Here is a 14,280-nt window from a genome sequence, read left to right on the forward strand (position 1 = left end):
CTGCACCCCCAATCTCCTCAACGGTGTGGCAGTACAGAAAGCAGAAGAGGTCTTGGTTCTGTGCAAGCACTACTCAGCAATGACAAAAACATCTCTATTATCAACCTTGTGTTCATAACAAATCCAAAATATAGCCTCACACCAACCACTGTGAAGAAAATTAACTCTACCCCAGTCAAAACCACCACACTTCAGCACAGTCAATACTGCTGTGGCACCTCAGGCAGCAGAAAATCAGACAACCAGAGTTGCACCAAGAGACTTAATCTACAACATCAAGAGCTGTTTACCTGTAACACAGCTGGAGGTGCAACAACTCAGCCTAAAGAGTTCATATGAAGTTCAGTATGAACAATAGTCATATGAAGTTTGTATGGAGTCAAACACTTTATAACAAGTCAGTACATTGTACTCAGACAATATAGAAACACCTGGACTTTAGTCCTAAACTGTAATTACTAATTTAGTTTAAAAACAATCTGAAGCAATAAAAATGATGTTGCAATTTAAGCTCTTCTTCTGGAAAACCTAACTTGTAGGTTAATACTGTTTTATATAAGTCAATAGATAAGAGCAGAAGCTAGACTCATGTGAATTTAAAAAAGACAACAAAAGTTCTCAAAAAAAAAAATCAGTCTTAACAAATAGTTTGTCAAAGGCTAGATGCTTTTCAAAGGAAACTGATTCAAGACTAGCTGGAAACCAAAGCAAGTAGGTCATATCCATCCAGTCAAGATGTAAATGTACTGAAGGTTTGCACTGACAGTATTTCAGCCAAAGAAATTGTCAAAATCAAGGGAATGATGCAAATAAACCCAATACTCCATCTTTGGTCAAATTCTATTGCTCTACCTGTCTTTTCTCTGATCCCAAGTATACTTTACTTAGGAAACAAAACTGACCTTGTAGAATAACTTGTTGTGAAACCAGGACCAACATTGTAAGATACATTCAAATTTCCTTTCCAGCTACTATCAGGTGGTGCATGTCCTCCCATATTACTATTATGAAAAAAAAATAATCATTATAAGTTACAGAAATCTTACAACAGCACCAAACACAAATGAAGAAACAGAAATCACACTTTGTTAGGTCCCATCCACACAAAAACCACAGTGCATACAAACTGCGTCTTTGGTCCCTGGAACATTCTAGTATCTTGAACTGCATTTGCATTTGAATTAGCAGAGAGCAACTTGGGTCATTCTAACAATTTAACAGCATAGACAGTTGTCTTCCAGTGCCTACCCCTGGACACTGCTTAATCCGGTAGCATAGACAGAGTTGACGTGTGTCAAAGATGGCTAACATTGAAGAAATGTGATCTTGTTCCATTGTCAAAGGCAATGTTTTCCCTGTTAACACAACCGGGAATGCAGTAATTCGGTGGATCGCAATCACCCAGACTTATTCACCTAAAGGACTTATATTTTTGACATGAACTTGTGAGAAACAAAGAAAATATTAAAAAGTATGATGGATGTTCTGTTCTTAGAAAGTAAAATATATTTATTGTAAATGAAAGCATATCTTTTACTGTAAATGCGTGCTTCAGTCAAGCTTTATTCCATAGAACACTACAGCATGTCTTCAAGTCCTCAGGAAATTTTTTATATAAAAATATGATAGCAGAAATAACAAGAAGTTATGATGTCTCAAGACAAATGTAAAAAAAGTATTTTTAAAAGATTTAGATTTCATTAATAATTATTAAAAATAAGTTCCAGAATTATTTACAATTTATTGAAGAGAAATATCTAGCTACATCATATTTATACATATTAATCTGCTCTTCCACTACTAGTTGTCAGTGGATAAAGGAGGGTTTTTAACCTATGCCTTTCTCATTATGAGCAGTTATCTTAATAACAGTGATAACAGAAATGTTTTAAAGAAAAGAGCATTTGGAAATATATTAGTCCCTAGAAGTTTGGAAGGAAACAGGAAAAACATTAGGACAGTGTTAATGAACATCAGGTATCCAAAACCACCAAAGACAGTAAAATTCTGCCTCCTATAAAAATAAATAGCTTCAATACTTCAGGAGAAATCTGCATAGAGAACCAAGACAGATATTTTTTTTCTGACTCGGTACTCAAACAGGTATCAAACTGAGCAGAATGACTGCTCATGTGATGTAAAACTCCTATGCAAACACATACCCAAGATTATATTCACTTATTGCCCTAAACACTTATCCATCATACTGTTGCCAACCCTGACATTTCCTGCTTTGCAACTGTACAGTTGACATAGATGATTACTGCTACATTTTCTAGGGGAATGATACACTTTCCATCTCAATCACATCTTAGGGGTTTTTTACTGAACTTACTTGGTTTGTTGAAATAATTATGGATTTTAATGCTGTCCACTAGCAAGCTGGTAGCCTGTCTCCATGCCATTTGCCTACTTAGTAAGAAAACTTACATGCAGATGTCTATTAAATCCCCTATGAAACTCCTGAGTTTCCTCAGTGTGCTTATATTAGTTCACCACCATCATATTTAAACAACATAACACACGTGATGAGAGAAAGCATACACTTTCATTTAATGGAGGACAGTACAGATACTGTCCCATCAAACATTCATGGCAAGTACTTCCCTGGACAAATGAATTACTTAATTTGTGATCTTTTTCACATGACAGGTCAGCCTCGAAAATTTTTACCTTTATTCAAACTGAGAGGCACTTTATAACTCCAGTATACTTGACTGACCATAATAAATTACAAATGGCCCTTTCCAGATCACTCTGCATATATCTCATATGTAGCAATAAATAACACATTTACCTCCTACAGAGAACTTAATAAGAAACAAAACATATTTCAACAGCTACAGGAGGAGCACAGTACAAAAGTCTTTCCTCTCTTTTCGACTACTCCCATAACTTTCAAAATACAGTCTTCTTAAAATTGTTCATGTCACCCATGCACTTACCGCAGTAATGACTCTGCATCGTAATAGCCAATAGGATGAACTGGAATTTTTGGGAGACCTACACCACTGATTTTGTCTAATCGGTAGGTGTATTCTGAAAGCAAAAGACAAATATTTTCATATTTACAACTCTCAGAAGGAATCTGTACAGTTCATAGCACCATCCTAACACTGGAGTCGGGGATAATCTTTTCACTTTCCTGGATATAGGACTGCCATTAATTGCATGTTTTCAGAGAGATACTAATGAAGGTTTTCCCATAGTGTTAATTTTTTGTGTTGAAACCCTTTTGCACAGAAGTTCAGACTAAGCTAAAGATAAAGAAAAAGAGTAAAGAGGGAGTCCTTAGTCTGATGCTTGGAACATTCTGCTGGAAACTAAAACAAATTTGCCAGTTGATAACAAGATGCAGATAAAATCATATACACTGGACTACTAAATATTCTGGTTTGCTGTTTTTGTGAACAAAATGAAATCTAGGTTTTATTCTGACAAAGCTCAAATAGAAATCATAGTATTTTACAAATGAGAAACTTAATTTTTACAATGTGGACAAAAGCATGGAAAAGAATAGTTTCCTCTTTAATACAACATTCACAGGGACCCTTTTTGAGGGAAGAAAACAGGGATTCATCTATAAGATCACTGACTCTAGCATGAGGAACGAGGAATCTTCCCCATGGTCTGCTCTACTGTGCTGCTCTTGTGAACATGTATCCCCTTCCAGCTCAAGTTCTGCTGGCTAGAGGCAACATTGCCCATCATTTAAGGACCCCTTTTCCTGAGGTGACTGCCTCTCTTAGATATGCTGTCTCAAGTGCTGGTATGAACGGTTCTTAATGAATTTTAGTCAAAATGGTCTGGTTTAGGTGATAAATGAAAAAACTTAGGCACAGCTCAAGCAGCTAAGGAGGCATAAGATGAAGGTAATGAATATAGGTGAGCACTCTATGGTTTCGCTTAACGTTCCCTCACTTCCTCTCATGCACCACTTACAGAGATGGCCTACTGACATGTAACCCAAACAAAGCAACAAAGACTAAGAAAAAGAGTGTTTTGTTACAAGGGAAAGAACATCCCCACCCCCTGCCCTTTCCTGATATCAGACCTCAGAGCATGCCTTCTCTAGAGTCACTGACCTTTTGCAGGATAACCTGGTGTCAGAGGATCCCCTGCCCCATTCAGGTTTAATACATTGCCACGCTGGGCTCCTCCACCTGGAAGATTCCAGCCATTTGGATAGGGGTCTACTCCTGGGGCACAGTAGTCAGCCGGGTCAGAGTACAGAATAATTCCCATGGCACCTGCCAATTCAGCATTCTTCACCTGCAAAGCACATCTCTGGTCCCTATCCAGTCCTTTATAGCTTGACCACAGAGTTCAAGGGGTAAAAGAAAGTATTATAAATTACAGTGATTTTTCCTCAGGGTCTTTTACAGTGCTTGGCTTAAGTAAAGTCTCATGCCATAAAATTTCCTAAAAAATATATATGCAGCTATCAGGTTCCATATGAAAGTAAGAGGTTTGCTGTTGCTTTGACTTTTAGTTAGGAGATAACATCAGTGACATAGAAAACATCCTTTACAGTATTGCTACATAACCTGAGTTTGCATTCTGTCATCCAGGCCAATACAATCAACTGACTATTGAAATGTACACATCATGGATGGGAAAAACTGTATCACATCTATACAACCATATCTTTCAGTTAGGCTTCTATTTATCTTATTTACCTAAATGATCTTCTGAACGTATCTCAGGCTTCAGACTATAGAGGAAGATTGCTATTGGAGAGCTTAAAACTGTCTTTGGTTGTGAACAAGACTAACTCCAGAGTGCATAGTTTATTATGGAAAAAGAACTGACCTGCACGCTGTTTTAAAAGAGTTCTCGTGTGACTTTATTATTGTATAATATATGTCATTCTGACATCCCAATCTGGTTTCCTACTAGATATGACAGTGATGGATAGTGACTGAGTGACAACTAATCTTCAACAGTTTTAAATTTGGGTATTTAATTCAGAAACACCACAGTTTTCTTTTTTTCCCTTTTTTTATTTTAAGGTAATACAGTACTTGCCTTCATCATCTATCTTATTCTTGCACACCATTAGGAAGTTGAGAAATGACAGTATGGTTCTCCAGATTTTATACAGGCTATCAAATTCTCCAGTATATAAACAATCATAAGAAATACTACTGCAAGAATGAACATATCCGTTTGTGTCAGCGAGGGCATATAATTTCCAAACCACAGGAAAACTGCCCCTCTAGATATTAGTAACTCTGAGGTATTTGTGTTTCATTTTAAGAAAAGATTCATAGGTAGTAATATCTTCATTTTTTAGGTGTTTTTCATTCAGATATTACTTTTAGGCATGGTAAACAATTTAGTGAAAATATTATCTGACCCAGAATATGAGTTATATGTCACTTTTCACTGGTGAAAATGGTATGTACGTAAACCAGTGAGTTATCTACTTAGAAGCTTCACACAAGATTAGTCAACAGCATATAATAAGAAGTGGCATTCCAGTGAGGAGATTCAGTGTTTGATATCCTTAGGTAACTGACAAATTTAAACTATAGTCCTGTTCAAATTAGGGTCAAACTAATTGTTGTACAAGAAACAAATACACATAAAATAGACTCTCTTTTTACATCCCTGTTGAGGAAAAAACTTGAGTGTATGCCTTAAGTATGCAAAGGATTATGTCCTTTACTATCAGGTCATGGAAATCTGCAGAAAACTGTAGTTTAAAAATATTTCTATGACAGGGATATTGAATAACCAAATACACAATTTAAAATAGCCTCCATATAGTTATAGTCTCTGCCCAGTGTACAGAAACCATTATAAAGAAATACAACATAGACATTTTAGAGGACAGTTGAACCAATAGGGAAGAACGGCCTGGTTCAGAATTCAAGTGTATTACAATGTATACAATGTATAACAATGTTAGTGATATTTTGGAACAATTTATAGAATGCAAAGCCATATAAAAATATGAAACACTTTCCAACTTATTTACTTTTATCCTAGAAATGTATTACACACATATGAAATACATATTTGCTATCTTTTACTAAAACATCATCTTTGAACACAGCTCTATGAAAACTCAGTTACACTAAAATCTACAGAACTCTTTAGGTAAGTGTTTCAGTCTCTTGAAAACAAGCGAAGGGCAGCACAAGTAACACTTTTATATACAGGAATTACCTTATTTCCTCTGAAGATCTTCCCATATCTGGCAATAACAATCTTTCCTGTACAGTTAATTCCCATTACACGTTCTAACTTAAAGAAGTCCTCGGTGCGGCCATAATTCACGTACACTAACTCACCCTGAAAGACAAAGGCAGAATTTGAAATAATACTGTCAAAGAGCATGTCAAAAGGAGGATGTGATCTTGTAAGATTATAAATTTGGAACAATGATCTCCAGGACTGGCTCTAGCATGAATTCTTTGATCGTGAGGCAACTAGGTAGGCAAGTGACTTTTAATAGACTCCTACCATCCAAAGCTGCCAGACTTTGTGCACAACTGAGAATGTTCACATATGACTTCTGCTTAAATGCTCAAAGTGAGGCATTTACTTCTCTTCACAGTCTGTTTAAAACTGGAGTCAGTCTTGGATAGCTGGAGGTATTTTGGACACAGACACCACAGTAAAGATCAATTTTATTTTATGCAATAGAGTTCACAGATTAGTTTTAGTTTTTAGTAGAATGGGTTTTAACATAAAATAGAGAAACCGTCCTGGAAAAACTCAGAAGAGTCATGGATCTGCCGAGTGTTCCCACTGCAGAGCTCCCTCCTGTGCTGTTCATAGTACAGATGCAGACAACAGCTCACTGGAGAATGCTATTCCTAACAGTGCTAGCTAAGTATCTGAACCTTTGTCAAACTATTACGTAATAAAGTGAACATAAGCATCATATTTTGAAAAGACAACCTGTCTTTAGGTATTGTTTTCATCAGAAACAAAGTTCATATATTTAATTCAAATAAAATCATTTTCTAAAGAAGGAAGCTGAAGCTTTCTAAACTTTTTTTTTATCATTTCCCATATCTAATCACTTACTAGCTCTCCACAAACTAAATAAAGCAGTGAGGTTATTCTATCTTTCTTCAGGGATATGTTATGATAAAAGGTCAAAGCCTATGAATTTTATCTTACATTATGTTCTGAAATTCCCATTGCAATTCTTGAAACACTCATTGCTCCTATATCCTAGGGTACAGATTATCTGCCTGGTTCTCCAGCATCCTTTGAGTATCTGAGGCAAATGAATACAGGATACTTTTTGTTTTCTGAACTTGGACAGCTTATTAGCAAACTTCAGAAAGTACACGACTGATATATACTGGGTTGTGTGAGTAGAAGCATTAGCAGGTTTCCAAGTCAAATTGAACTTTAAAGCAGAAACTGGAGCGGATGACCTCAGAGAGCTCTGCCAACCTAAATTATTCTATTTTCAGACAGGAAAAATATTAAGAACAACAACAAAAAATTCTAATCTTACAAAATATTAATTGAAATACCCTAATGATCATAGGCCAGAAAATTCCTATTACACAGGCCAGCTTTATGAAAGAAAGTCCATCAGCTGGTACCACCGGTACAAGAAAATAGGATTAGCATTAAATTCAGATCACAGCAACACTTTTATAGCCAGAAAAGCTAGTAAAAGCCTTTCTCAAGCATTCTCAACACTGCGCAGCTATACCTGTCAGTGTAAGTCTTGGGCAAGCAGCATTTTGAAATGGAGGTTTGGCTCATTGCCTGTGTAAATATAACAGTCTATTTGTTTACCGAGATGGAAAATAATGCATAGTTACAGAAATGCTTGGGGAAGCTTATAGCAGCTGATATTAAATATTTATTATCATATTTTTAAGGAAAAGGAAAAATAAAATTCAGTTCTGATACAAACTAGAGAAAAAAATTAAACATATGTATGACCGCCTAATTTGAACATTGCTCCATTGCAATAATCCCAAAAACATCAGAGCTAGGTCATATTTCCTACTGGTGATAAGTCAGATTTTTAACTAAAGCCTAAGGAATTTCACACTATTCTGTGTTGCTCTCTGCTATTCTGTGCTATGCTACTCTTTTCTATTTCTATTATTTCTAATTCTGTCTCTGATTCTTTTTCTATTTCTCTTCCCACTTCTATTTCTCTTTCAGCTTCTACTTTTGTTTCTTTCACTCTTCTACTGTTACCTCAGGCATTCCTTGGGCTGAAAACGCACTGTAGGGTGGCACCACATCTCTAACAGCTTCATATCCTGGAGGAGGAGGCTCAGATAATGATGTGTTGAAAATCTAATGGGAAAGAAGAAAAGGAATAACATAAACCAGGTGATATGGAAAAAAAAGAAAAATTCAGACACATTTCACGAGAACTTGCAGTTTAAAGGACTCTGATTTTAGAGCTCTACATGAGGAGTGGCCAAAACTTTAGCAAGCACTGGGCAGCCTTTTCAGTAGGCAAGTTCAAGGTGTGATCTTACAAATCGCATCCGCATTCTTCACACAGAGTCCTGCGTAAATGAACACAGGGTCCCTTAAAGTGGTTTCAGTACAGCAGATAAAAACAAGTTAGATCACAGTGGTAAAAATGCTTGCATTCTGCTCATCCCTGGAGCTTTTACATGCACTCGAGCTATTCTGTAATGAAATCATGTCTCTTGTGATAGTACATTTTGAGGCCTAAACGCTAATCTTCCAGAAACTGAATTTAGCACAATCATCAATACTGTATAATGAATCAATGCAAAGAACGGTGCTGACCATGGTTTCTCTCCTCTTTCCTAAATAACAGAGAAATTTTAAAACGATTGACTCACATGAAATAGTTCTCTTACACAATTCACGTTTAATCAATATATGTCAGTGTGCTATATGAATCAGAGTAAATATTAGTATTCCACATACATTGTGAAACAAAGATGCTAACTATAAAAGCAAACTGGAACCCCCAGTTTCCATGTGCTTTGTATCAGGCCCAATAGTAACTGAACAGAGGACAGCTTTCCCTCACAGTCTTCCCAGGTGTATGACGGTGATTTTGTTCCCCGGTTGGAAAAACTGGTGTTTTCTGTACCTCATTTCCATGCTCATCAATTATTGAGATGTAGTTGGGCTTAGTGTCATCAGGGTAAGAGAGTAAGACATCATAATGAACTAACTGAACAGAATCCAAACCAAACGTCTTCCACTCAGCTTGGACTTGCTGTGCCAGATGCATATTCTCCTTTGTTCCTGCTAGGTGAGGATGCTGTGTAAAATTGCTAGAGAAAAAGAAAGAAATGATCAGGTCAGGCACTGCAGCTTATAATCAGAACTCCTCTTAGCCTAGCTGGAAATAAACCCTCAAGAGATGATCAGATATACCCAGGCTAAATAAGGACCAAGGCTTCTCTGTATCTACACTTCTGCCTTTATAATACATAAATTGAGGTAAAGGGTTTCAGGCTGTCCAAAGCTAGCACAGGTATTTGTATCTTCCTTGCAGCATGGTTTAGCAAGAATGGTGTGATGGCACCAGATACAGGGTCTTGTCCTTTCTTTACTCCTTGTCTTCTGAGTAACATTAGGCCTGTGCACTCCTATACACAGTAAGACTTTCATCGTGAAGTGATAAAAGAAATAAGTATAATTATCTTTGTGCATTCAACCTAGAAATGTGCATAATTACTCTGATCCTTACCTGCAATTAACTGGATATTCTCCTTGGATACCACTATTTTAATTAATTTTGGAACAAATACTGATTTGTCTGAAAGTTCACTCTGAGTTTGCCATGTTGGCAAGTAAGAGAGACTGACTTCTGATTGCTGTAAACAACTATAAACAAGGAACAGAAAAACTCAACAGTTTGTGACTTAAAAGTCAGGCAGCATGAATAACAAACAGTGAAAGAGACATAAATAGTGAACAGCCCATTGTCTGAAAAAAAAAAAAAATTGTTCAGACCACTGAGAAGGCCCAGTGGTGAAGTGAGCTAAAAAAACCATCAGCTGAATGAGGTTGACATCATGATTTCCTCCTTCTGTCATATGACCATGCCATTAACACGCCATAGATGCTTGTGTGGCACCAGCTGGTGCTGGGGTATGAGATTAGGAAAACCTTAAATTCTTGAGTTCCACTGAGAACAAAGCCATCAAAGAAAGCACTTTGAAAGAACAATACACAGAGCAATAGAATAGCATAGCATAGCATAGCATAGCATAGCATAGCATAGAATAGAATAGAATAGAATAGAATAGAATAGAATAGAATAGAATAGAATAGAATAGAATAGGTTTGGTTGTAAGGAATCTACAACAATTATTTAGGTCCAATTGCCTGATCAATTCAGAGCTGATCAAGTTAATGCATGTGTTAAGGTCCAACAGGCTTGGAGCATCTCTAGGAAGCTTCTTTCAAGGTTTGACCACCCTCTCAGTAAAAAAAAATCTTCCTCATGTCAAGTCTCAACCTCCTCTCGTGCAGCTTTGAATGATTTCTTTATGTCCTATCACTGGATACCAGGGAAAAGAGACCAGCACCTCTCTCTCCACTTCCCCTCCTCAGGAAACTGTAAGGAGCAATGAGGTTGCCACTCAGCCTGTTTTTCCCCAAACTAGACAAACCCAAAGTCCTCAGCAGCCAAATGCTGCTAGATAAAACCATGTTCGTCTGATAATGTCAACATCTAGTACTAACACTGTCCTAAAAGTTACTGTTAGAGTGACAGCACCGTTTTCTGGATGACATACTGAACCAAGAGCATGGTTAAGTGTTATTTTTAGTGCCAATGGCGGTTTTCTGTAAGAGTTACAAATGCTTAAGTCTCACATTTTCATGAAAATTTGAAAATATCCTCCTGTATTACACTCCCATTTAACTGAATATTGTGTTTTTCTTCATTTCCTCTTCTAAGCTGTTAAAATACCTGTACTGGTAGTTCTGAGTAGTGACTAAACATCTGCCATATATTACTGCAGAACTGGCCACATGACAGTAAATGAGGCACAATGTTTTCTGTTTGCATAGAGGCAGGGAGTTTAGAGGGAAGAAAGAGGTCCTTTCACAGAGCTGTTTAACAACACCTACTTTGCAGGAGCCAAAATGCAGATTAAGACTCTTAAAACTCCTAAGTCTTCAATTTTAAATGTTTATGTTATAGTCATGGTATGACTGTTACGTAGTAAAGAAAACATACTTTCCAGCTAATTTATTTGCAATAGTTCGTGACAAATGCACTTCAAATTAAATCAGTGGGATTGCCACAATCGTACCAATCAAAAATGGGGTTTTAGTAATATAGTTTTGTACAACTTTAAGCTATGTAATCAGGATGGGAATTTGAGGCAAATCCAAATGTATTGATTACTCATACAATAATTGATGCTCTTTCTTTACACAGAAAGTAAATTTCTATCAAGAAACTACGACTTCTGGTCTATTACTGACTGGAATAAATACAAGCTTTTAACAAATACTACACTCTCCTAAGAGAAAAATAACCCATTTACAAGATTTCTAAAAGTACATCAGCTTACTTGCAGTTAAAGCTTCCAAGTCACTGAAATTGAGAAATTAATTACAGTAACTAAATTTTAATAGATTTTAAAGTATCTAAATTGTCATGTTCCATTGTTTTGAATTGTTTGAAGCATGACCAGCAGGTCGAGAGAGGAGATTCTGTCCCTCCATTCCGCTCTCACGAGACCCCCCACCTGAAGTGTTGTGCTCAGCTCTGAGGCCCCAACATAAGGACATGGATCTGTTGGAGCAAGTCCAGAGGAGGCCACAAAGATGATCAGAGGGGTGTAGCACCTCTCCTAAGGAGACGGGTTTAAAGACTTGGGGTTGTTCAGCCTGGAGAAGAGGAGGCTCTGGGAAGACCTTAAAGCACCTTCCAGTACCTAAAGGGGGCTTACAGGAAGCCTGGAGAGAGATACTTTAAAAGGGCACGCAGTAATAAGACAAGGGAGAATGGTTTTAGACTGAAAGAGAGGAGATTTAGATTAGATGTTAGGAAGAAATTCACTACTGTGAAGGGGGTGAGGCACTGGCAGAGGTTGTCCAGAGAAATTGTGGACTCCCAATCCTTGGAAGTGTTCAAGGCCAGGCTGGATGGGGCTTTGAGCAATCTGCTCTAGTGGAAGGTGTCCCTGCCTATGGCAGGGGTGTTGGAACTAGATGGTCTTTAAGGTCCCTTCCAGCACAACCCAAACTGTGATTCTATGACCCTTGGGCTGTTTCCAGCTTGAATTTTTTTCCTTGTCTGAACTGACTAGTCTAAAACTGCTTACTGAAGAAATTGCTTGATGTTTTCAGCTTTCATTTCAGCCATAAATGCTGTCTTCATGTCCTCATGAGTACTCAGAGATGTCTTCTTTTCTATAGGTTTTGCAAACCAGCCTGTACAACACAGCAAAATACAAGAGCAAAAACATGAGAGCAATATTCCCATGACACACAGCATTCCTCTTTGGTCTCCCCATAAGCTTTTCACTGTGCATTTTCCAACTGTTTTTACTTCAGCACATACAAGCAGCCACAACCTAATGCAGGCTGCACAGTGATGGCAGTGTCAGTCCCACAAATGGTAAGAGAACTTATTTCCATGGGTAGATGTTGAGGGATATAAAATACTATACTGTATTTACTTATCACAGCTATTTTCCTGTAGGTGCTAAGGACACTTACCTATCTTCCTTGAGTACCAGAACATCATGCTGTCAGTCATACCAGTTACCTCAGTAATAAGGCAGCAGCTTTACAAAAATGCATAGAAACACAGACACTCTTTGTAAGGAACAGATGTCTCGTAACTCCTTTCTCACTCTCTGGTCTGTCTGGCTCTTATTTTGGAATCTTTCCCTTACTGTGCAGGCATTAGCAGAGTAAGTGATGAGAAGAACACCTGGCTAGGAAGATAAGTGTTTCTGACATCTGTTTTTAAGTCAGACTGGACATGTTCAGTGTAAATGCAGCAGCAGCTATATGGGTAGTGTGAATGAGAGAGCTGATGTGTTCAAGCAGGTAACAAACTGGTACCAGTGAGGCACTGGTCACTGGCACAGTGAAAGGTTCTTTCTACATGAAAGAGCAATTCAGTCAATTCAAGCTTCCCAATGGCACCAACCCCAAGTACATACCAAATGGCAGTGCAAAATACAAGTGGCTCTTTTGTTTTCCTTCCTCCCTCAAGTTGATCCTATTTCATCTGTGAAACTAAAAGGAAGGTAGGGAGGGGAAATCTCTTGCAGCAGCAACCCACAAGCATGCCTGTTTAGGACGAGGAGGAGGTGGGACATCAAATTAAAGACTCTTTCTCCCCTCCTGTCAGCGCACCTCCAGCCCCGTGTTTATCTTCCTGCCGTTCTAGCTGGGGCTGCTGCGGTTTCAGGGCAGCGGGATCGAGGGGTCTGTCTTTTAAGGTGCTCTCCTCACAAACCCAGCGCCTCCTCTCTTGCCACAGCATGACTACTTTAATAAAAAGTAAATAGAAAACCAAAGTGAAAGAGACAAAGACCCTCCTGGGGCAGAGCTGGAAATCCCAGAGGGGTTCGGTGACTGCACCTGGCCCGTCTGAAGAGAGGATCGGAGAGAGGCAGGGAAGTAGGCAGAGAGGGCGGATGGTGTCGGCCGGCTGAGCACGGACTCACCTCAGGCACCCTTGGCACAAATTCCCGGGCGCTGGCAACCCGCCCGCTCCTCCCCGCCCCCGGCCCTTCCTGGCCCGTCTCCGAGTCACCTGCCCCGGCTGGACGGGCCGGGGCCGGCCGGAAGAGCCCTCAACGCTAGGGAGGGTTAGTCTGCACTGTACCGATGAGGAACCCGAGGAGGAAGAGCCCCGCTGCTGCTCCCAGGATGGCAGCCCAGAAGCGGCCGCTGGCTGCCCTGGGTCCGGCCGGCTCCGAGACGAGGCCGAGCGATGTCCACATCGCTGCCGGCCCGGCCCGTCCACGCCGCTCCGGCAGCGCCTCCGCCGCCGCCCGCAGTGCCCTCCGAGCCTCCCGCCTCCGCCCGGCCCCCGCACACACCCCCGGAGGGCTCCACTCTCCCCGCCCCGCCCGGGGACAAGGCCCCCCCGCCATCCTGCCCGGGCTCCGGCGACCGGAGCTGCTGATCGGGAGCTGGGCTGCGCGCTTGCTGAGGTCTGCCGGTCGGTCCAGGCGTGCCCATCTCTGCCAGTCTCCTCACATATCCTGCCACCCCGTATTTCACAGAATCCGTTAGGTTGGAAAAGACCTCTGAGATCATCAAGTCCAACCTATGACCGAACACCACCTTGCCAACTAGACCATGGCACTA

General features: G+C 39.5%; 1 protein-coding gene across 3 annotated transcripts in view; it reads right to left on the reverse strand.

Moving 5' to 3' along the window:
• LOC114000332 (putative N-acetylated-alpha-linked acidic dipeptidase) overlaps window positions 1-13,940 on the reverse strand; it is a 30,587-nt gene extending 16,647 nt beyond the window's left edge. Inside the window, exons 1-8 of one of the 3 annotated variants that reach the window (XM_027744603.2) lie at window positions 13,793-13,940; window positions 12,273-12,381; window positions 9,071-9,257; window positions 8,188-8,289; window positions 6,175-6,300; window positions 4,086-4,272; window positions 2,946-3,039; window positions 903-1,001 (exon numbers count right to left, since the gene is read on the reverse strand). In XM_027744603.2, coding sequence (XP_027600404.2) covers window positions 903-1,001; window positions 2,946-3,039; window positions 4,086-4,272; window positions 6,175-6,300; window positions 8,188-8,289; window positions 9,071-9,257; window positions 12,273-12,381; window positions 13,793-13,910 — 1,022 coding nt within the window. In that variant the 5' untranslated portion in view covers window positions 13,911-13,940. Of the gene's footprint in view, window positions 1-902; window positions 1,002-2,945; window positions 3,040-4,085; window positions 4,273-6,174; window positions 6,301-8,187; window positions 8,290-9,070; window positions 9,258-9,676; window positions 11,578-12,272; window positions 12,382-13,792 lie in introns of those variants that run through there. The other 2 variants (XM_039378597.1, XM_039378598.1) reach the window with 2 other exon arrangements.
• Between the last annotated feature and the right edge of the window lie 340 nt (window positions 13,941-14,280).

Source organism: Pipra filicauda, unplaced genomic scaffold, assembly GCF_003945595.2.
Source record: "Pipra filicauda isolate LSUMZ 115617 unplaced genomic scaffold, ASM394559v2 scaffold141_size4267151_pilon, whole genome shotgun sequence".
NCBI lineage: Eukaryota > Metazoa > Chordata > Aves > Passeriformes > Pipridae > Pipra > Pipra filicauda.